Source organism: Festucalex cinctus, chromosome 11 (assembly GCF_051991245.1).
Source record: "Festucalex cinctus isolate MCC-2025b chromosome 11, RoL_Fcin_1.0, whole genome shotgun sequence".
In the NCBI taxonomy this organism is placed as follows: Eukaryota; Metazoa; Chordata; class Actinopteri; order Syngnathiformes; family Syngnathidae; genus Festucalex; species Festucalex cinctus.
Window position 1 is genome coordinate 23,859,773 of NC_135421.1, and position 25,225 is coordinate 23,884,997.

The window sequence follows — 25,225 nt, forward strand, 5'->3', positions numbered from 1 at the left end:
GCAGCCTGTTGCAGCAGCTCCGACTAACTTTCTTTGTTGTCTTTTTCGCCTCTATTTACATCTTCCCCTCGAGAATATTCTGGAGAATATTGAGACTTTTTTTTCACACTTATGTTAACAATACTTCACCTACAACCGCCATAATGTACTACCTTGCCTCTGTCATGCTGTTGTCCCCTCGGCAAAGAATACATCCATGAGGAGAGGTTAGGGGAGGGGACGAGACGTAAATAAAAGTGAATGAGGACCAAATGTGAAAGGAGATTTGACCCGTTCGCTTCAATTGATCATTATGGGGAATGTGAAGTTATTAACGACTGCTAAAAAATTACAGTTATTGTTTATATGCAGATGTGACCTCACACATGCTGTGATTCAATATTCAATATACAGACAAATGATTTTTTTTTTAACTATTAAAAATATTTTTTTATTTGATGATTTAATATTTCTGGTGTGATTATTATTATTATTATTATTATTATTATTATTATTATTATTATTATTACACTAATTCTACAGTTACAGTCCCTCAACCAAAGATTGTTTTATGTCAGTTACACTTTGTGCATTATATATTATGTGCATTATATATTATATTTGTGCATATATCAATATATATAGATGCTGGTCAATTATGTATTTTATAAGTAGATTATATTTTCATTAATAGGACAATACTGCTTTATAGATGAAAATACAAACTTTTTAGGTTAGATGTGGACGCAATCACATTATCCTTCCTGGCTAAACAAACAAACAAAAAAATCACTTGCTATGTTATAATCAGTTATAAATAAAAATGTAACATATTGTGATTAGATTAATTGTATATGTTGGGCTCTCCTTTATCTTTTACTTTTTCTGTAAGCGTTTATAACTTAAACTAATATTTGTAGTGAATGTTCTGTTAATTTTCCTTTTTTTTTCTTTAATTTGCTTCTTTTTTTCTATTTTAATGATATATTATTAAATATAATAACATAGTACATGATAGAAGTTAGTGGGGGTAGGACTCGATAAGTTTTTGTACTTCTTCCTACTCCTTTTGAACACATGAATTCTGACATTGCTAATAATTGTTTTCTTTTTTGGCTTTTATTTTCTTTCTTTCATTTTTATTTTATAATTTTTTTTGGCATGTTCGATGTTCAATAAATCAACCAAACCCCCCCCAAAAATGTGCATTTTTTGTGCCTACGGAAATATGTAACATTTCCTCAGAAATGCCACAACGCTGAGTCATTCTTGCGTGAGCTGTTCAAGATTCTCCAGTAACGTGTATATTTTCCTGTCAACAGCAGAAACCTATCACACCCAAATATTCAGCACATTCCAAAAAAAACAACAACAACAAAAACACGAAGAAACAAAAATTTCTCTTTCCCAAATTGTCCTCGTTTATTAAACCTGAATTTGGATTGCGAAGTGAGCCTCATGCCAACCTACCTGCCATGATGCCATAGGTGGCTTGCTGGTTGCTGTAATGACACGGGGTGACTGGATAATGGAGGCTGGGGGGACTGTTGCCAAGCGAGTTTCCCAGAGAGGTTGCGGAGAGCTGCATTTGCGAACGCTTGGATGGCTGACCCAGGGACAGCCCGGATGACACTCAAGGGAACAAAACAGACAGATGAACACATTTAGTGAAAGATAACGTCTTTATTCCTCTAATTATATGATTCAATTTTTACTCCATGTAACTCTTGAAAAAAATTATCTGCGCTCCAAGTACCATCATAATGACCAATATTCATATTAATGTATAGAATGGCAATACGCCTTTTCACGACACAGTCAAATGAGTGCCAGAAATATATCAGGAATTGATCAGTCAAATATATGCAGTGGTTTTCAAATTTATACAGAGAGACACGCCATAGGTCATCCTGTCATCATGATCATATTTTTAACATGTGTGTGTGCGTGGTGGTAGAGTTAAAGCACGTTGAGTTGTACTTTTTTGTATGAAAAGTCCTTTATGAATAAAGTGTGACTGATTAATTGAAAGATTTTACTAATATTTCCATTGCCTTATGAACTGCATGACTGCAAAACAGAAACACACTGCAGTACTTGATGATACTACTGCTAATATATTAATAATAGTAATACTTTATCAATATAAATACTGATATTTTATTAATAACAAAATATTTTATTTGTATAGCAGTTTCCAAAGTACTCAAATATGCTCACTAAAATCCTGCTGTTGAAATTAAATTAGATTTATTTTTAATACAGTGAAAAGGTTGTTGTATTATTGTCACTCTCATTAGATGAAGATTAATTTATTAAGGTCAATGTATAACCAATGCAAGATATATGAAGTGGTTGTATTTGGACATCATGTGGTATAACCGGAAAATTATATATATATATTTTCAACAAAATAAATACTTTCATAATTTTACTTGTGTGGCTAGCTAGCTTGTTTTGTTTAGGTGGCTAATTGTTAGCCTCATAACTTTGTTTCAAGTTGAAAATATGTGGTGTGACCATTGTAGAAAGTGTTCTTTGATAGATGTATGTCCTAAATTACAGATAATATTTAAATATATATAAAATGTCTGATTCAATTTTCAACAAAATATATACTTTCTTTATAATTTTACTTGTGTGGCTAGCTAGCTTGTTTTGTTTAGGTGGCTAATTGTTAGCCTCATAACTTTGTTTCAAGTTGAAAATATGTGATGTGACCATTGTAGAAAGTGTTCTTTGATAGATGTATGTCCTAAATTACAGATATTTAAATATATATAAAATGTCTGATTCAATTTTCAACAAAATATATACTTTCTTTATAATTTTACTTGTGTGGCTAGCTAGCTTGTTTTGTTTAGGTGGCTAATTGTTAGCCTCATAACTTTGTTTCAAGTTGAAAATATGTGATGTGACCATTGTAGAAAGTGTTCTTTGATAGATGTATGTCCTAAATTACAGATATTTAAATATATATAAAATGTCTGATTCAATTTTCAACAAAATATATACTTTCTTTATAATTTTACTTGTGTGGCTAGCTAGCTTGTTTTGTTTAGGTGGCTAATTGTTAGCCTCATAACTTTAATTTAAGTTAAAAATATGTGGTGCGACCATTGTAGAAAGTGTTCTTTGATAGATGTATGTCCTAAATTACAGATATTTAAATATATATAAAATGTCTGATTCAATTTTCAACAAAATATATACTTTCTTTATAATTTTACTTGTGTGGCTAGCTAGCTTGTTTTGTTTAGGTGGCTAATTGTTAGCCTCATAACTTTAAGTTAAAAATATGTGGTGCGACCATTGTAGAAAGTGTTCTATGATAGATGTATGTCCTAAAGTACAGATGATATATAATTATATATATGAATGTCTGATTCATTTGTTCCATGAATACTAAATACTACATTTAAAAAATTACACAAAATATGATTGGTCATTTACAGTGGAATGTGATGCACTACTCAAGTAAAGCTACACAGTAACAGAAGATGTTTCATCATACTGCATTAGTGAGAAGGATTAAAAAAAAAAAAAAAGGGGTGTCAAAGCAAATAGTGGCTAAAAGATGACGTTAGAAATCCAGCGCAAGGCCCACTTACCTGCAGAAACCATACTGTGACCGTGGGAGGTGCTTGGCAGGCAGTCCCCGGCAGAGCTGTGGTGCATGAAAATTGGCAGAGGAGAATCTCCTGCCAGAGGCGGGAAAGAGTCACCAATGAAAGCCTGTGACGCCATTTGGCCTCTTCACGTAGTCGGATGTGATCCGCTTTATCTGCGATCTTAACTTGCCCTTCTCAAGTCATCATCCCTTGTACTGCTTTTCCTCTTTTACAAATGTTTCATTGTCTGTACTTGATATGCGGCATGTTCTTGCCCTTTTTCACCCTTGACTTTTAAATATTTCCTCAATTCTGATGTGACTTTGTATCCGCCAAAATTAAACCTGAGTTTCCCTTTCCTCAATCCTCTCAACAGGTAAGTGAGCACCTGTCACCCCCCTGGAGACTTTACATCCTCCCGCAGGTATTTATACCCCCCACTCCCTGCGACGACCCCTCACTCCATCCCAGGAGGCCCCCCCATCTTTCACATCAACCAGCAGCTACCAATCCCATGCCAGCGCTGTTATTGTGTTTTTCTGTACCTGGCTTTGTGTTATCCAGTCTCCAAATCCAGGATTAAGGTACAGAGCGGAGGAGAAACCTGATCTCGCTCGACCCTCGCTCTCTCCCCCGGTGCCGCGTCCCGTCCGGCTGATTAAAGGGTTCGGCTGTCATGCCGCAAGAACAATGGCGTCCAAAATAACAAATACTCATATGTGTATGTGTCCAAAATAGGTAGTAGTGTTATTAAGTACTAAATAATAATTTCCCTTTCCATTGTCTGTACTCGACTCCACAAAGCCGTTCAGATCGATATCCGCTCAGTTGAAGATGTCACAACTTGAGCTCTTCATCTTCCTTCCTAAACCAAGCAGAATGCCTCTGTCGTTTTTGGCCTGATCCCCCCCCCACCACCCCCCCTGACAAGCGTCTGATGTTTTGACAGCGGGCGAGAGCGAAAACGCTGCCACTTTGTGCCTGTTTGGAATTCTCCGCTGGCTGTTTTCTCAGCGTGATATATTCTCCTGACAAGGTCCTCTCGTCACACAACACACAAGCGAACATGGCATCAAGCAGGGCGGCTCTAACCTCATGACACCAACTTCTTATGTGAGAGCCGAGATGAGAATGGAGCGCCGCATTATGGGTCCCCGCTGAGGCGACATTTGACATAGTGATGATTTGGAGAAAGCCAAAGAGGGAATTGAGGAAATGATTACGGACACAACAACTATTGATTCAGGAAAACAAGACTGAAAGCGGCCACAATTCCACTTGCTAGAGAAATATATCTTTCCATTCATTTTTATGCTGCTAATTATCACTGTAAAGTTGCGGGTGACTTTCCCCACATGCATCGTCATTTATTATCAAAGTAAAGGTTTTTGTTTTGTTTGGCTTTGCAACATTCTACACTTGTAACATGACAGACGTCAATGTTAAAAGGTCACTTCAACAATATGATCTACTTTACATTGTTGAGTCAAATGATGAACAATTCTTCAAGCTATTCATCTCCACTCATGACAGTCCAGTTAGCTTAATGCTAACAAACATATAGATATATATTAAGGGTGTGCACGAATTTGTGGTGACTCAAATTGAGATGCAAATTGGCCATTACAAAACGCCATATCAGAATTGTCAGATTCGAGTCAGACTGAATCTAAGCATACTGTCATGTGTACTAGTGTCACAGAAATGTTTGTGTGTATGCGAATGTTTATCCAGCTAATGAGTATTAAACTGTGAACCAATTAGTCAGTAACATCTCTCAACACCTTTGTTGTGACTTCGATGTTGGCTTCTGACGCTGTTCTAGCACAAAAAGGAGTTGTAAACTTGGACGTAGGACCAAAGAGACGAACTGTCTTAGGTTAGCTTAGCGCTAGCTAGCTCGTACGACAGACACGACATGGATGGATGACACAGATGGATTGAAAATGTACAAAAAGTGGTGGGGGGTGAAAAAAAAAACACCCTGGGTCCTGACTCCTGACGTTGGCCAGTGTACGGTGAGGGAATCTAGAGGTTATAGTAAGTTATTTTAAACTAAAAAGGAAAACCTTTCCGTAGCTTGACGCGTCTGCATTAGCGCATCGACCACATGATACATGCACTCCGATGTTTTCAAAAAAAAAAATGAAAATAAGGCTTGGTATAGCTCTTTGGACACCATGGCAGATAAAGCACAATATAAGTGCACTTCATTTATCATTTATCATTATGATCAAGATTTTTACGTTGTTGGACTATGATGAGTTTTTCGGCAAAGTACAATTCGTAACTCATTCGAATGGATTCAGGATTTGGTGACACAAATGTGCAAATGTAGATTTGGGGTATGAGTCCAGACACTAATATTTATCTTCTTTGTGTGTCTCTATGTTCCCGTATTATACTGCCCCCAGGTGGCCATGGCATGTACAGCACTGTATTGAACCAAAACTGTAAAAACTGTTTCAACTGTTTACATTCTATTACTTATGTAACTACTAAATACCGTATGTTTTTATAAAGTAGAATATTCCATCCATCCATCCATTTTCTTGACCGCTTATTCCTCACAAGGGTCACGGGAGCTGCTGGCGCCTATCTCAGCTGGCTCTGGGCAGTAGGCAGGGGACACCCTGGACTGGTTGCCAACCAATCGCAGGGCACACAGAGACGAACAACCATCCACACTCACACGCTCACCTAGGGACAATTCAGAGCGCCCAATTAACCTGCCATGCATGTCTTTGGAATGTGGGAGGAGACCGGAGTACCCGGAGAAGACCCACGCGGGCACGGGGAGAACATGCAAACTCCACCCAGGAAGGTCCGAGCCTGGACTCGAACCGGAGACCTCAGAACTGGGAAGCGGACGTGCTAACCACTCGACTACCGTGCCGCCCAAGTAGAACATTATTGAGTGTTTTTTTTTTCTTATTAAAAAATAAATAAATAGGCTAATTGTATTCAGCTGGACTACATATTACATCTGTATTATTTCCTATGGAATAAAGAAGTTGACCTTCCTTCCAGAATTGATTTTGTAAATTTAAAACATTTGAGTTACTCATAGCATTTGATTGCCTTTTAAAAGATTTCGAGCCTTTTAGAAGATTTCCCCTCGTAACGGTACACTGGCGTGCAACAAGTAAAATGTGCCTTCGTCATTGCCATGGCAACCCTGGCTCGCCTTCTTTAACACTCATTCACTGCCAGTCATTATAGAAAATTTTTACATTTCCAATACTCACGTGATATTACATTCAATAATTATATATAAACCGAATCTACCAAATAACAGAATAGACTCCCTACTTTTTGTCCCGTCCCGTTCTTTTATAATTGACAGCAGAAAAATGTAGGTTTGCCAAAATACAGCCATTTCTCCCATGGACTCTGAAACTGTGTTTATTTCCTATAAAATGGGGCAATGATGTCATCTACCGGTGGTTGGGCATCAGTAAATTTGTTTCCAAGTTTGATATTTACAGTGGAGCATAATCAGATTCGCCCCCATTTAGCACCGCTCTAAAAAATACAATTGACAAGTATACTTGTCAAAGGCAGTGAATGAGTTAATGCACTAGAATGGACATTTTTTCCTGTTGCATTAACACTACCTTCTGTTAAAACAATCCACGGCATTTAGTTTAATAGTTGTTTAGTGCGTTATGATCCATCTGATCGATCACCTATCAATCTCGCTCACTTTTGATAGTTTTCATTTCGCTCAAAGCCCAGTGTTATTAAAAAATTCCTGCTAAAATGATCAGACATGATGCTATCACGCCAGCACGTTTTATTAGCGTCGAGAGACGTTGAGATTAAAAAAAAAAAGAAAAAAGAAGTGCGACCACACATGCTGCATTGCATTAGAATCCTTGTTAAAGCAACTCTTCTTGGCAGCAAGGAGGCCATTATCCCTGTAGAGCTTAATTAGCTGCAGCAACAGAGGAAAAGTGAATCACTGATAATGCACATCCCCTCAGGGCCGCGACCTTGGGACCTGCCTCCACCGCATCACTCCGCAGAAGGTCTCCAGTCACGGCAGCGCTGGGAAACGCAGCCATTTGAAAACTCCCAGCTGAAACCGAGTGTGAAGCCTGCCGCACTCGGAGCGCGGCTTTTTGTTCCTCTTGTCCACCTTGTCGACGCAACTGTAGAACCGCGACGTTCGGCTAAGGTTTTTGGTTCATTATATAAAATAGGTCACTTGGTTTTGCTGTCCAAAGTGGAGAATTTTTTGCATACATTTCATGACCTCTTAGAAGGCCAGAAAAATAACTTATCTTGTCTAATGTGCTTTTCAGTTACAATGAGTAAAAATACAACCCTACACAACAGAAATAATATGACTCAGTTTTTATGCTAATAATGTTTTCAACTTAATTGCAGGATAGCGAGCGATTCGCTGCGGCGCGGTCAAGCAGCTGGTTCAGAGCAGCTGTACGGTTTGCAAGAAGTGCAACAGTCCGCCTCTCCGGGGGGCTTACTTGTTGCCTCCATTTGCATGACATCACAGCAGGCCGGATAGAAAACTAACTGGCATTCATTGTGCGGCAACCTCCACTTGCTTTGCGGGCCAGGCTTATCCCAAGCGAGCCAATTATCTCAGAGTGAGCGGAAGAGAAAGTTGCCATTGTCTCCGTATGGTGTCCATCTTGCGCTGAATGTAAAGTGCTCGGGCTAAAACAGCGGGACTCATCACCGAGGACAAAGGTTAAGCTGAGGTCGGCCATGTGCTCTCTGTTGTGTCTGTGTTTATCCTGGGCTCTGCTTCACTATTGTTGATGGAGGTGGGCAGCAGGTGAAAAATAGCTTGTGGGTGGCGGGCATGATTCAACTTGCTCGAGCACGCTGGGCTAATTTTGGCGTTTGGAATGGCTTCTCTGTGAGATGAAACAACTATGTGACTTGAAATGGGCTTACATTTATGTGTAAATATGGAGATATATTAGGGCTCCGCGAGAATTGTGTGGTGAAATTAGATATGTACATGTGATGTATCTACATGAGGAGTGCACATGCGCCAAAGCTACGTACACGGTTCATTCAAGCAGATGCTCGAAAGTAGTAATGGGAATATTGTCATATGTGGAGCAAGGATGTGGTGGATCGACCCAAAAGGCGGAGAAACAAGGCAGGAAGAAAGGCAAGAAGAATAACTTTGACTGAATAAAGGAATGGATGGAACGTGAGAAGACTTGACATGACTGGACTGAATGTGGACAGACTTGGCAGGACGTGAACAGACTTGGCAGGACGTAGGGAAACTTGACCAGACGTAGAGAAACTTGACCAGACGTAGAGAAACTTGACCAGATGTAGAGAAACTTGACCAGACAGAGAAACTTGACCAGACGTAGAGAAACTTGACCAAACGTAGAGAAACCTGACCAAATGTAGAGAAACTTGACCAGACGTAGAGAAACTTGACCAAACGTAGAGAAACTTGACCAAACGTAGAGAAACTTGACCAAACGTAGAGAAACTTGACCAGACGTAGAGAAACTTGACCAAACGTAGAGAAACTTGACCAAACTTAGAGAAACTTGACCAAACGTAGAGAAACTTGACTACACGTAGAGAAACTTGACCAGACGTAGAGAAACTTGACCAGACGTAGCGAAACTTGATCAGACGTAGAAAACTTGACCAGACGTAGGAAACTTGACCAGACGTAGAGAAACTTGACCAGACGTAGGAAACTTGACCAAACGAAGAGAAACTTGACCAGACGTAGAGAATCTTGACCAAACGTAGAGAAACGACCAAACGTAGAGAAATTTGACTAGACGTAGACACTAGCAACACAGCTTAGCACACCTCGACTGGACAAGACCAGACAAGACAATGCTCCCACCACGCATGAACAAACACCACTCACTAAATACAACACTAACGAGACACTAACAATACACACCTGGGAAACACAGCAGGCAGGGGGCACTAATTAGCAACACATACGGGGAGGGGCGACACACACAGGGGGACGAGGTTAACTATGACGAGACTAGGGGAGAGAAAACCGGACAAAAGACAACATAAACACCCAAAACTAAACCAAAACCCAACACCCCAAAACAAAAACACAACAAATATTAGACCGGCTAACGCCTCACTGTTGGCTAGCAACAAAACGAAAGCGAATTCGCAAACTAGGACGCCGCACCTGAGAGACAAACTAGCTTAGCGCTAGCTAGGATGAGGCTAGGAGCAATGTTAATGGATTTAATACAGGACTAATGAGTCGGGAAAAAATACATAATTTGGAGTAGGCTACACTCCGATATATTTAAATGAGAAACGCAAAAATGCCTTTGTAAACATCATAAAGTGCTTTACATTTACCATTTTGATCAAATTAGATTTTTCATTTGTTGTAGCATGATGTGTTTTTCAGCAAAAGTACATCAAGTAACTCATTCAATTTGATTTGGTAATTCGGTGGCTAACGTCAATACGAATAGCGAACGTAGCTCTTTTAGTGCAAAAAAGAAAAGAAAAAAAAGCGAGAGTTAAAATGGTTCATTAAAAACCTGCATATATTGTTTTTACTGTATTATTGTTAGTTGATGTCAAACCCCGAACAGGGGTCTCCTGTACAACTACTTCCCATGCAAGGAAAACACATCAGGTGTCCTTGATACGTAATCCGCATCTACTTTTAACTACAGTAACTTTCGGTCATCGCTTGCCATAATTGCACAGAGAGACAGAAATTGATGGTGTGATGCGTAGAGGGATGCTTGAAATACGTCCCAGTCTTATTTCAATTCAGCCAACTGCACCCACTCCAGTCAAAGATCATCCTTCTGGCTCCTGAACCAAGGATTATTTTTGTACACTGAGACGCCTCATACTTTTGCGCTGTACTCTATATATACTGTACTGTATATATGTTGCGGCACTAAACAGCCAAACATTTATTCAGTATTATTCATGGTTAACATTTGAGTAGAAAAAAAATAAAAAATAATAAAAAAACGATTAATTTCAAACCTGTTTGTAGTGCAACAGAATTCTACTCGGACTAAAAAATACATTTAAAAAAAATAAATTCACATTTTTCCACATTCACATTTAAATTGTCAATTCAAAACAACCTACTCAAATGATGTAATTGTAACAGCAACAGCAAGAAGTGTTTGACACCAAAATAACTGCTTCTTTTCATATTAGTGCCTTATTATCATATGAAAATAATTTCAGCATCGCCTCTTGTTAACAAACCTTACTGTTTTCTGGTGTATTCTGCCCACAACAGAATTGTTCCATTCTCACTGCCTTTAACATTGCTGAAGTCAGCCTAGCAAGTTGGAAAAAAAAAAAAAAAAGTTCTCAAGCCGCTGTGCATCCTTTTGACAATCTCTGGGGGAGGCGTTCCTCAGACTTTGAAAAACACAAGTGTGGATGGCACCTTGAGGGGCAGAAGCATACTCCTGCTGTAACTTATTTCCACAATATGGACATGCTTGCACATTTGGTTACTGCTAGGCTGAAGGAACACAGAAATCACAATTTCATATGTTTACCTTAAAAGGTGGGATTGAACTGAAGAATTCCGTTGAAATTTAAATCGGTCTAAAAATGTGGTGACTATAACCCAGAGGCCAAAGCACTTGTACTCGGTCTTAAAAATGTAGTATTGAGGCATCTCTTGTTTGGATGTGCCTTGGAATCGCAATTGTTTGCTCCACTCTGCTCCATGTCAAGGTCAGAGTAGTGTAGCGTTGTTGTGGTTCCAATTGTGGAAATGTGATTCTGCTGCTACACAATACTTCAATACTGGCCACACACACAAAAAAATAAAAATAAAAATCCTTGCCTTTTTGCCTTACCTCCTGCTTTCTTTAGTTATATAATATGTTGAAAAAAATATATATAATAAACATACTATCCATCCATTTTCTTGACCACTTATTCCTCACAAGGGTTGCGGGGGGTGCTGGCGCCTATCTCAGCTGGCTCTGGGCAGTAAGCGGGGGACACCCTGGACTGGTTGCCAACCAATCGCAGGGCATACAGAGACGAACAACCATCCACTCCACCCAGGAAGGTCCGAGCCTGGACTCAAACCGGAGACCTCAGAACTGGGAAGCGGACGTGCTAACCACTCGACTACCGTGCCGCCCATAAACATGCTATTTATTTATTTATTTATTTATTTTAATTATTACAGGATTAGTTTATATTTATATCTGATTAGCTTTAGCATGTTACGTCAAAAGTGAAGAATTGTGAAGTTTTCGTGTTTTCGTGGAGGAAAACGTTTGGACACCCCTGATCTAAATTATAAACATCTAAAAGTAAGGCAGGCAGTTGCTCAAGGACACATTTTAAGAGCATTGAAAATGGGACCAAGCCGGTGTGTAATTGCTTGCTGCAGACAATTTATATGCCATCATAATTTGAATGCAGATTAATAGTGGCCATATTGCAGTTCTCATTTCCACAAACAGCGTCTGCAAATTCTGCTTTCTGAAGTGCACTATTGAGTATCAGCTTTGAGCATCACTGGCTCCACATTGGCAGTCCACGCACGTTTTCACTCACAACTCATCAACTACGGGAGTTGGTCTGTGGTCCTGCACTTACACAGACCGGAGTTTTGGATGCGCTCTGCCACTTCCAAATATGTCACTGTCGGTAACTCCTGTTATCGTTCTGAAAAGACTGATTAAAATCAATCCGTTCAGTCGCCAACGCAATAAGTTGTAAATGTAAAACAACAACAACAACTGAGGAACGCGTATCAATGTAGATGGTGGTGATGTGCTATAGGTCCAAAGCGGGGTACATGAAACCGATCAAGAAGAATAATTAGTAGTAGAAGAACATATAAAAGATGCTAGGCTAAATGTTAGCTCTTCTGGTAATTTAGAGGTGTAAAATTATCAAAATAGAAAAAATAAAACTATTTTGATAATTGTGTGTTAGCTTGCGAATATTAGCATGCTAGCTAATACAATTGAGATTAGAGGTGTAAAATTATCAAAATAGAAAAATAAAACTGTTTTGATAATCGTGTGTTAGCTTGCGAACATTAGCATGCTTGCTAATACATATGAGATTAGAGGTGTTAAATGATCAAAATAGAAAAATAAAACTGTTTTGTTAATCGTGTGTTAGCTCGCGAATATTAGCATGCTAGCTAATACAATTGAGATTAGAGGTGTAAAATTATCAAAATAGAAAAATAAAACTGTTTTGATAATCGGGTGTTAGCTCGCGAACATTAGCATGCTTGCTCATACATTTGAGATTTGAGGTGTTAAATGATCAAAATAGAAAAATAAAACTGTTTTGCTAATCGTGTGTTAGCTCGCGAAATTTAGCATGCTAGCTAATACAATTGAGATTAGAGGTGTAAAATTATCAAAATAGAAAAATAAAACTGTTTTGATAATCGTGTGTTAGCTCGCGAACATTAGCATGCTTGCTAATACATTTGAGATTTGAGGTGTTAAATTATCAAAATAGAAAAAAAAACTTGATAATCATGTGTTAGCTCGCGAAAATTAGCGCGCTTGCTAATACATTTGAGATTAGAGGTGTTAAATTATCAAAATAGAAAAATAAAACTTTTGATGATCATGTGTTAGCTCGCGAACATTTGCATGCTTGCTAATACATTTGAGATTAGAGGTGTTAAATTATCAAAATAGGAAAAAGGAAACTGTTTTGAAATTGTGTGAGCTCACGAACATTAGCATTCTAGCATAGCCATACTGTTCATCATATAGCAGACAATTGGGGCAGAGCATTTTGTTATAGTTGTACACTTCTGTGATTCATCTCTATGGTGAATAAAAGTACAAGAATCATCAACAGGTGTTATCACTGAATGAGTTATCTATCTGTCTAGCCTTAGTGGGGATTTAGCAGGGCCAGAATAAACAAATGACAGTGAGGAAATCAGTTTAATCTATGTTATAAGTCACTGTTTCCAAAAATTGCTCACTATCTCCCAAACTGATGCTTATTGTAAAGTCAGTTGAATTGAGTTCACTGTGAGTCAAAGTAATGCACTGTACATCCTGTGGTTGCACAGCATACACAATATGTCACCAGAAACACACAAACACATGCACACACATGCTCAGCAGGCCACTAATCCAATCTGCAGTGGGAACAGAGCAGGGGGACACCTTCTCACAGGTATCATCTTTGTCCTTGTGGTGTCACAAATTAAACAAATTATAAGCCGATATGATAGCGAGAGTATTTAAAGCCATTTGTGTATACTGAACTCAACTGTTCCGCTTGGAATGGCATCCACAGTATAGTAAAAGGTAATTAAAACCACCTATTGTCCTACTGTTTCATATTTTTCTCTTAAGGGTAGCAAAGAGGCTTCACGTGGGGAGCTGCGTTTATTTGTTTACAATGCACCGTGCGACTAATTGAGATACGGAACTCATGATAAAAGAGGGCACTATTTGCAGAAGTGCATAATCAGAACTCAGCAATTATCATGGGGAAATTCAGTTTAATTTGTGTATGTCTAAAAGAAGCTCCTCAACAGCTTTTAAATTTTCTTCCTTTCTGTCACGCACACATGCACACGCACCCACAGTGTAAACTTAATTAGCGAAGAGCTCATGAGTCTTCTTTAAAGCACCTGGCCTAGCTTCACCTTAGCATCCCCAACACTCCCATTCAGACACGCAAACACACACACACAAATGTGAAAAACAAATACACTGCTCAAAGTACCTCTAATGAATGCACTCGTAAAACACCCATATGACAGGCTAGCAACAACGCTAGCGCTAATGCTAGCACGTGCACACTCGGAGGCCACTAATGTTGTGGGAACACAGCCAGGTGACACATTCTCACAGGTATCACATCCATACATACGACTACAGTGTACCAGGTGGACGCTTTGTTTGCGTCTGTGCGCTAGGAGAGAACCTCTTGGTCTCTTTGCACCGCTTACGTTTGCGATAAACAAAGCACTGTAGTGCATTTAATTGCCTGCTCATTTGCATTCTACCAGCCTTTAATTAGACTGTCCAGGATGTAGCATGCATATTTTGTTTCTACATGAAAGGGAGGAAATCCCTCAAGACTAAAAGAGTCTATATGGAACATCTTGGTGAGAAGTTGCTAATATCTGGATATCAATTTTACATGTCGAATGCCCCAAAAGTTTCATAAATGGTTCAGCTCAGTGCACATCTAGCGGATTACCTTCAAAAGTGCATTTGACCTTTATTTATTTATTTATCCATCCATTCATTTTCTTGACCGCTTATTCCTCACAATGGTCGTGGGGGGTGCTGGAGCCTATCCCAGCTGGCTCTGGGTAGTAGGCGGGGTACACCCTGAACTTGTCGCCAGCCAATCGCAGGGCACACAGAGACGAACAACCATCCACACTCACAAGCACACCTAGCGACAATTGGGAGCGCCCAATTAACCTGCCATGCATCTTTGGAATGTGGGAGGAGACCCGAGTACCCGGAGAAGACCCACGCGGGCACGGAGGGAACATGCAAACTCCACCCAGGAAGGCACTGGACTCGAACCTGAGTCCTCAGAACTGGGAGATGGACATGCTAACCACTCAACCACCGTGCCGCCCCTCATTCATTCATTCATTCATTCATTCATTCATTCACTTTCATTTAAGCCACCAGAAAATATTCAGGATTTTTTTTATTGCCAATGTTCCTAATATCCAAGATATAGAGAAGAACTGAAATGCCGTTTCCATCTCTGTAATCGACATGAATAAAAAAATATAAACTAAAATTGAATATTTAAAAATGGGAGGCTCCTGTGAGTATTTCCTCTAATACAGACTGAATACTCGTGTTATCCTGGAGCACAGTCATAGTAGCATATTCTGATTCACGTAATTCACGTTTTCAGTCCTGGTGAAGCAAAAAAAATCCAACTTGAATTCAACATTTTCTTGTTAAAATTTGAGATCACCGGAGTGCGAATCGGATTTATTTATTTGAAATTGAAGAAGAAGAAAAATGAACACCGAGTCGTCACAAATTATTTCCACAACCAAGTTTTAATCACAAAATCATGTGGCATTCCACATGCATTCACCCAAATCGAATAAAATCCAAATTATTCAACGGAATTAGCATACATTATACACTCTAAGCCAAACCTTTAATGAGAGAATCTCAACTGGCCCGCTTTCCTCCAACGAGAGCACAACCGAGCAAAAGTGGGAGTCGCGTCAAAAGGGCTTTTTTGTCTTGTTTTGGCATTTCTATTCATTATGCGAGGGTGAACTGGGAGAGGGGCACATCACGGCGGAGGTCAAATCTCCTGATGAATATCAAGCGTACCTTGCGCACACGCCGACAACCATCTGCTCCAAGCTACGGCTGACTCACCGGCCGCAGTATAAACACATCATACAAAGGCTAATTTCATCAACATATTCAACAAACCTCAATGGAAAGGCAAAGGTTAACCGTTCCATTCGAGGAAACAGGAGCAGCTCCCGAAACGCCGCTTCTTCTTCTTCAGCCGCCGGCAGATTGCGATCTCGCTTCAATGCTTAAATGTCAGCGGTGAATATTTGTCGGTCAAAAGACGTATATTTACAGATCTCCGTGATGTGTTAAGGACCCCTGCAGGTTGTTGTCAAGCATCAATATCTGCTTTTTAATGGCCTGATCTGAACGGCGAATGAAGGGGGTTGCTGCAAATTGTATATCAAACAAATGGTAAAGGGAGACGATAAGATCAGTTTTTTCAACTCCAATGTGATAATATACTACTCATATTTTTACTTTACTTTTAAATTGTTTTAATTTTTAATTTAATTTAATTTAATAATTAAATTTATTTATTTATTTATTTGAATTAAAATGAATTAGTAGTTTATTATATTATGTATATGTTTTAATAATTAATAATCCATTAACATTTAAATATTTTAATGTGATTACATTTTAATTTCTTAAATCTATTTTTACAAAATTTTGTTTAAAATTTGTATAGGCCCATCTCAGTTTTTTGTTGTTTTTTTTTGTTTGTTTTTTTTTGCATTTTTATTGACAGGACAGCTGAAGGGGTTTATTGTGCCAAAACTCTTCATTTAAGTAACAGGACTGAAAGTAAACATGAGTGAGATTTTAGCATCTGCATGAAATATTACACAGCATTTGTGGCAATAGCCAAAAAGGCACTAAGCACACTAAAATGGCAGGACTATTTCTAATAAACACAAATAATGTCAAAAAAATAAATTAGGTAACAGGACCGTGCCTGTTCGCTGATCTTATGAATGTCACATGACCAAACTCAGATAATAATAATTGTTACCTGAGTCCTTGGGGCACTGTGATGTCATTTTGTGTTTACAGCAAGTGACAAAATGGCCGCCCCCGGAGATGGATAAAAACGGGTGGATTTTGTTTCTTAATTCACGTTCCACAAACAAAATATTAATCAGAATGCCCTGTTTAGTCGAGTGGTTCCGCATAGAACATGTTCTTATGTTTTAAATGTTTTTTTTTTTCTTTTCTGTGTTTGACTAAAAGCCCTTCTAAAAGCATTGGAAATTAGCATTAGCTACAAATGCTGTACATTAGCTGGAACCCATTCTAACTGACTTTGGGGGATTTGTCAAGGAAAGTCATAATCCAAAACGTTTTTTTTTTTTCAATGTGATGAATAAGAAGGCTTTTATAAGTTTGCGAGCTTTAGCTAGAACTCATTGCTTCTTTCAAGTTATGCCTTTCCCCAAACAAAGAGCAATAGATCATTATTTTACTGTGTCATTAACTCCCAGTCTCCTAAATGTGTATACACTAATTGCATTACAGATGTCACCAATTCATGATCAGCGGATCAGCTTGAAGTGCATGCATCCAATAATGACTTGAGAAGTGGCCAGCTCCATCAATGGTGTCATATGAAGTGACTCATGTCGGCTAATCAGGAGAGCATTATGTTAGGCCTCATTATTAAATGACTGTCAGATAGTGAGCAGATGCATTGAAAATACCATCTGTGCTCGACACATTCTGTCACTCATTTCTATAGTAACAAGACAGCGTTTTAATTTAGACTCCATGTCATATTTGGGTTGTGTCTGAATGGCATACCGGTACCCGTAGGAGATAAAAAACTTCTGGCCACCATGTTGAGGAAATGAGTGAAATCACAGGAGGGAAGTCAAAACGTCTCTCCAGCCCCAAAATGGTGACCTCGGGGCTCTGTTATGGTATTGAATCCTGGTGTGCATTTTTAGATGGCTAATGGAAAGTAGGCGCTTGCTACTTTGTAAATTATTAATGCATAAATTAATGCAACAACCATTATATGAAATATTCAATGTTAAAGGCCCAGTATGCCGGTTTCACTCAGGAAAATGCACTTTTTAAATACAGGATGTACACGCTTTAACTTTATCTCAGTCTACACATCTGGGTTCATGTTAATCTTTGGGGGTGATTTTCTGGAGGGGTGTAAACACTGTCTTTCCACAGAAACGTCCCACTGTTTACAAAACAAACACAAAATGGCAAAATACAGGCTGGGGGTGTTGGGGTTTAGGACAAAATCACCCCTACACGTTAAGAAAAGCCCAGATATGTAAATTGAGAAATAGTTTGTTTAAATCCTGTATTTAAAAAGTGCATTTTCCGGCAGACTGCGCCTTTAACTGACCTTCACCAGTCTTTAACTGTATACAATAGCTTTATATACAAGTAACTGGGAGCGATGCGGCTGCTTTATAGCTTTATTTCTTTTACGCTTAAGAAGCCATCGTCCCAGCGTATTACAAACATTTGCCATGTCATGTCTTCAAATAAGCACGTGGGAAATAATAACTGCTATTACTGCATCCATCATGACTTTAGAAGCAGCTGCTCATAACCATCGATTCTACTGTATAATAGCACTCTTTAGAATGTTCTTGAGTAGTTACACTGTAGCGTTCCTTCATTGTCGACTGATGTGCTGCATAGACAACTATCAAAGCATGTTGACATCTCAGACGATTGACAATGTTTTCTGGAACAATAAAGCACATCTATACTTCAAATGAAGTATTAGTGGGAGAAAAAAAATATTTCTGTATACAGTTCTTGTTCTGTTTGAGTTGTGAAGGACACATCTTATGAATAGCAAATAGATGCAGAATAAAAATTTAATCAAAAGGAGGCTGTTCAAATATATGAAAAGCAAAAAAAAAAATTGAGTAGACAGTGACAACTATGACACATAAACAGTGGTGAAAATTTAATGAGGAAAATAAAGCACCTTGGAATTTATTTCAAATGTAGACAATAAAAGTAGCTGTCAGATTGAATTAAAATGATCACTATGCCTTCCATACTGCCCTAATGTCTTTTTTTTTTTTTTTTTCGTGTGCAGGTTTGCTTCCCATTCAGTGTGAACTAATAGCGACGACGTAAAGGCCAAATGACATAATCGACACGTGCATGTTTGCAGTAAGGATGATTCAACCCCTCTCAGTACGGCTGTAGAAGAATACAAAATAAAACTCAGGGAACATTGTGTAGGCGGTAACTAGGCAACAGGCACAAAGACCGGCCAGTTTACTTATGTGCCCCATAAGTATACGAGCTTTATGAGTTTCCACCCATCCTTCCGTACTCCAAACAAGACGCGGTGCCCTGTGGGCGACCACAAGAGGTGACATAGATGTAAAGCGTATTTATTTGCACACTGTGCTTAGTTACTGTTCAAAAGGGCTGCATTGAATTAAAAAAAAAAAAAAAAAAAAAGATGCAGCTGGCTTGATTCTTTTCCAAGACTACAATTAACAAATGGGAAGCAAAGCTACTCCTGTACAATATTCTTAATTTAAAATTAATGTTTGGAAGCAACAAGTCATATTTATTATTTTTTAGAATGGTCTACTTGTGTCCAAACTACGGCCTCTATGTGTCCTCGAGTTACTTCATGTTCCAAATACCAATTGTTCTGAATTTGAAACGAAAAATATCATGTTCCTGTCGCCAATGTCCAACATGAAACACTAATATCATCTAGTGGCAGAAAATTACCCCAACATAAATCTATGAGTCAGTGTTTCACACGGCTTTTAATTGTATAGTATAACTTTTTAACTTCAGATAGCCTAATGAATTCCATCCATCCATCCATTTTTATTTACTATAAAATGTTAAAATTACTACTTCAATGAACTAAATGATACAACCACATTTAAATTTAGTAACCATATTTGTCCACTTTTATGTTAATTAAGATTATGAAAAACTTGAAATAACTATTTTATTTTATTAAAATAGATATAATGTGAAATTAATTTGTGATTAATTACAACTTAACTATAGAAATTATGTGATTACTTATTAAAAATTGAAATCGATTGAAAATTAAAATGTATATTCCTGTATACATGTATGTAGAGTGTGCGTGCGCGCGTATGTATATGCAATACAACGTGGGCATTAAATATTAGTTTTAAGTTGTATTAAGAACAAATTAAAAGGTATGAAATTATATTTGCTGGTACTGTAACTGCAGAAACCCTGTCAACATATTATGGTAGCTTGAATAACATTTAATAACTTGGGAATTTAAATAACGCCGAGCTGTTCTGTAAACTGCACCATCCAAGGGAAGATGCATTTTTTGAGGCGTAGCTAGCTAGCTAGCTAGCTGGCTAACAGAACGCTGGAGTAGTAAAAGGCGCAGGTATTTATGACTAAGCAAGTAAACAAAAGGGCTCAGTTCTTATATAGTGTGGGAGGGATGACTCCTGCGTTGGGCCATTTTCGCTAAGCTATGAAAAATAAATAAATAAATAAATAAAAATTCAGGAAAACTGAAATGAATGAATGCTACACATTGTTCTCGGTGTTCGTGTGTTTTCTCCTCATGTGCTATATAGTGTATGTAAAAACAAACCTCTCGTTTGTCTTTATAGAGTCGTTAACAGAAAACTATGGCATAGGATTTTTCCAAAATAACTATTTCACTGGCAGTATCTTCACATTTTCAAAAGGAAAACCAAAAACAGCTTGCTAGTTGGTCCATTAGCATCATTAAAGAGAACAAACCACTTTCAACATCAATAATAGAAATAACAGACATACCTAGGGACTGACCAATATTATCAATTTGATGAAAAATATAAACATTGTTCATCACTGAGGTAATATATAGGCTAAACTATATATAATCGCTTCATGGATTGGTTTAAGTGTGGAAAAATGTCCTTGTCTTTGCATTAATTGTTTTTTTTTTTTTTTCTGTATTCGGCCGCCGGAGGAAAACTTTTGCTCAACTGTGGTTTAGTGTCTTAATTTCAAACATTTCACAAGACGCTCTTTCAGTAAATAAAGCCAACAACCACCAGGAGGCTACAGAGCAACACGCACTGAGGGGGAAATGAGTCTGTGGCAAAATGAGGGGTGAAACACAGGCCAAGATGTGCCATAATCTACCGCTGAGTTCTTTGACCTCATCTGGTTGTTTGTTTGTTCATGCCGATTCAGCAGTGGCAAGCTGTTACGACTGTGCAATTATCTGTACGCGCCTCTCTACATGTACAGTAAATTACAGCGAGATACAGTGAGCAAAAAGATTGTAATTGGCAGGCACTGAAGACAAAAAAATAAATAAATGTTGGACGGGCATGACATGTCGGACTGAAAAAATTATTCAATATATGCTGGATGTCTTCGAATGGACAACTTGCAGTAGGTTTGTAATTGCACTCAAAATGAAATCCTATAAAGATGATGCGTCAAATAAGGCTCAACGAGGCACTAAATTGGGCTTACCTACCTTGTATGATAGATAGCAACTCATTCTTCGGTGTCCGATGTGGTTGACAACTTTGTTTGATCTGCCCTACTTTTCAGAATTAAGAAAATAATACTCTGCAGCTGTTATTAAAAACTCTTCTTTTTTTTCTTCTTTTTTTTTGTAAGAGATTCAACTCCCCTCTGTCTTCTCTCGCTTGCTTTGATGCCAGCACCAAATGGCAGAATGACATAATTACAGAATATTGTGGTATATTTAGCAGCTAAGGAGTCCGATATTTCTCTCGGGGGTGAGTGTTAGTTACTGAGAAATGGACTTGGGCACCGACACGACTACAAATGAATATGCCGATGTGGTTTACCGAGTGTAAAAAGACGTTCTCCTTATCCTCGGCGACATAATTGGTAGGGCTTGCTGTGATTAATATTCATGCTCTTACTTGTCAGATAATAGTAATTAGAGTATGTAATTATGTTACAGCAACTTTAATTGCAGTTTGACTGCGACTTCAAGACCCTTTACATATGATAAATGGTTGCTTCACATAGTCATTACATTCATTGCACTAAAGGAATTGGAACCGTATGATTAAAGCGATGGTACTCAAACTTTTTTTCTCCAAGTACCACCTACAAACTAATAACTTTAGATTAAGCACCGCCACCATGACGGACATTAGAATATCTTTCATATATATATATATATATATATATATATATATATATATATATATATATATATATATATATATATATATATATATATATATATATATATATATATATATATATATATATATATGGAATTCCACTCGCAACGCAGCACACACGTCCACATCAAAATTAGCTGTAATAAATTTAATCATAATGCATATATGTGTGTAGACTGGGGTCAAGTTGTATTTTACCATTTTAAAAATGTGCAGAATTTCACAAGTTAGTCTGTGAAAGTACAGATTACAGAGAAATAATACAAATGAATGTAACTTACTTACTTGCTTACTTACTTACTTGATGTTACAGATTAGATGGCTCTTAATATGAAAAGAAAAATGCACTGAGCTGTCACCGACGTCTTAGAAATGCAATTATGCCATCTAGTGGCAGAAAAATTACCTCAACACAAATCAATATCACACTTTTTTTTTACAGTATAGTACCTTTTTTTTTATCATTTTAACTCAATTTTATAAATGATTATGAAATTACTTTATCACTGACTAAAATATGCAGCCATATTGCTATTAGTTTAACTTTTTTTTTTCCACTTTTGTGTTAACAAGAGTGTGAAAACTTGGGAAAAATATTCTATAGTACATCCACATACTAAAAGAGTTTGATACCTCTGCCCACTCGAATTTGAACATTGAGCAACTAGTTAGCCATCTCTTCCTTGTATGGATGTGTTTGACAAAATGAGGTTAAAACATCACAATCTCTCCAGTTTGTCCAAAATGGAATGACACATTCCCCAAATTTAAGGAGAAGTGTGTGAAAAACGGAGAGAACAAACTTCCTAGCAAGCGATACATATGAGTTCTTTTCAGTTTTCCAAGAGACGAGCGTTGAAAAGCTGCCAGCAGATACGCCGTTAATCGTCAGTGGCAAGTGAGACAAGTCGGTTGTCATCTTTACTGCGACAAAGTCCCAGTGTGCTGCGGGCCATAATTGTGCATTCACGCACATCCTGCTCTCTGCTCTGACTTGGGCTGTGTTTTCCCATGCAGCCCAAGTCAGACTCTCATTTACATATCCTCTGTTGCTGCCGTCAGACAATGGCGAGATTGGAGTATAATGTTTTCCTAGCAACCCAGCTGCAGAGATGATAAGAATGATTATTACTTCCTCCCAGGCGTTGTTTCCGATGGCTTCGTGGTTCGAAATATTGGGCAAAAATTGCTGCATGAATTTGTTAATTGACTACGTTTACATGCAGTCTATATTCGCTTAAAGGTCAAAATTCTGGTTTCTGGAACATTCGGGTAATGCATGAGTGGACAGTTACTCCCATATACACATCCTGATCAAAAGAGGCGACGCACAGGCGTCATTTTCGCTTTTAACTTTCTACAATCAATAAACGATTTTAATAATTAAGTTGGTTTCCTTGCTCCAGAAGTGTATTTCATCTTAGTTAGTGTTAGGTTTAAACACCAAAACATATTGAACACACAGAAACAAGGATGAGAAGACAAGACTTTTGGAGGAGAGCAGAGTTGTCAGTTACAAACTGGCAAAGATGCTCTCTTGCTTCCTCTCTTTTTATTTGGGATTGTTCCCTATCCGGTTACACAGGGGTGGTGAAACCACAATTGCGCAACGTTGCATTTTCTTAGATTAACATATTTGTCTGCTTGGATGTAAGTGTGTTGCATGTGATTATCCATTAGCAATGAAAGTTCTCGTTTTCGCTTCTGCCCCAGACAGTGTGACTCATTATAAACACAGCTACACTGTCTGGTACAGTTCATTTGAAGAAATGGGTGCGAAGTAGTTCACCTATGTGAGGTCCGAGGGGGAAATTAGCTTTTTCTGAGACTTCGGAGGAAGGTGCTTGAGGACACAAAGCAGAGCAACATTTGTCTTGAGTCTCAAGACAACGTCCAGTACAACACACAGCTGCAAAAAGTGCTTCAGGACACAAAAGTAGGGAAACTATTTACTTGGAATCTCAAGACAATTTCTAGAACAGACCAAAGCTACAGAAAGAATAAGTAGAGGTGAGATTCAAGTCTTGCATATTTGATTAGGTTATTTTCTTTGTGCTTATAAAAAAAAGACGCTTGAATGCGTCACTGTATTATTATTTTTTTATCTTGGAATTGATGACCATATTTTGTAATATGGTTGTATACTAGTTGCAGTAACAGGGCCAACTGACTTGTGTGCTATCAAAAGCCCAAGACCATCTTTGAAGGCACCACAAGGGCAGATTAAATGAAAGAGGATGGCAGTAGTACACTGATGAGCACCCACATGCTCTGTGGGTTTAAACGTGTGAAAGGGAGAGTGAGTCAGCTCCCAAGGAACAGACACGATTAACGTGACATAACATATGAAGTAAAATAAATATGAATGCGCTTCGGCCGGTACAAATACACGACTCGACGAAACGAGAAGTTTTCCGTGCATTTGGTTCGCTTTTCCGTGCGTTAAAGACCAGAGCTCAAACAGTCACATCAAAGTGGGTGTGATGAAAAAGAGCAGAGTTCACAGGGCTGACAGTAAAAGGATGGAATCGACATCGCATATCAGAGAGAAGGACTCAAAATGAGGCTAATTTGCCTTCATGGGGTGCGAAAAGAACGTCAGAAGTTTTCAACGGTCACCTCAACTAACCTCTGATGTGAATTTAAGGTGTGACACATTTCATCATCATTTTGGACATATTATCACAACAATATTAGTCACGTATTATTGGCTATATACCTTCTTGAGTTGTATTTAGGAAAGTCAACTAGAAGAATGTCTCATTTGCTCTGAAAGTGGCCGCAAATATGTTTTGGAAAAGGTTTCATTCTTTGACAATACACTTTCAGCATTTTCACTTCAAACCATATTTGAAAATACTTTTTTTTTTTTCATTTTGTGTCTTGTATTCATTATGACTTTTCAATACAGATATACAAGGCTGAGGGGCACCATTCCCTTTCTGATTAAAAACAGGAAATGTGATTCATTCTTCCAGCCTGAATTGCTTTTAAGATCAGAAGCTTTCTGTCACTAAAGTTCATGTCACATACGTTATCAGGATTTTTGAATAAATTGCATCTATTGTGAGCCAATCACAACTCCAAGCATAAAGTAGCAGATGTCTCTCAAAGACAACAAAACATTACCTTGACATTGAATGAAGAAATCCACACACAAATGGCTGCTGTCGCACCA

The 25,225-nt window shown here is 38.1% G+C and overlaps 1 protein-coding gene across 3 annotated transcripts in view; it reads right to left on the reverse strand.

Moving 5' to 3' along the window:
• pou1f1 (POU class 1 homeobox 1) overlaps nt 1-25,225 on the reverse strand; it is a 52,385-nt gene that overhangs the window by 8,342 nt on the left and 18,818 nt on the right. For 2 of the 3 annotated variants that reach the window (XM_077536243.1, XM_077536241.1), the window contains exons 1-2: nt 3,591-3,969; nt 1,450-1,611 (exon numbers count right to left, since the gene is read on the reverse strand). In XM_077536243.1, coding sequence (XP_077392369.1) covers nt 1,450-1,611; nt 3,591-3,726 — 298 coding nt within the window. In that variant the 5' untranslated portion in view covers nt 3,727-3,969. Of the gene's footprint in view, nt 1-1,449; nt 1,612-3,590; nt 3,970-25,225 lie in introns of those variants that run through there. The other variant, XM_077536242.1, reaches the window with a different exon arrangement.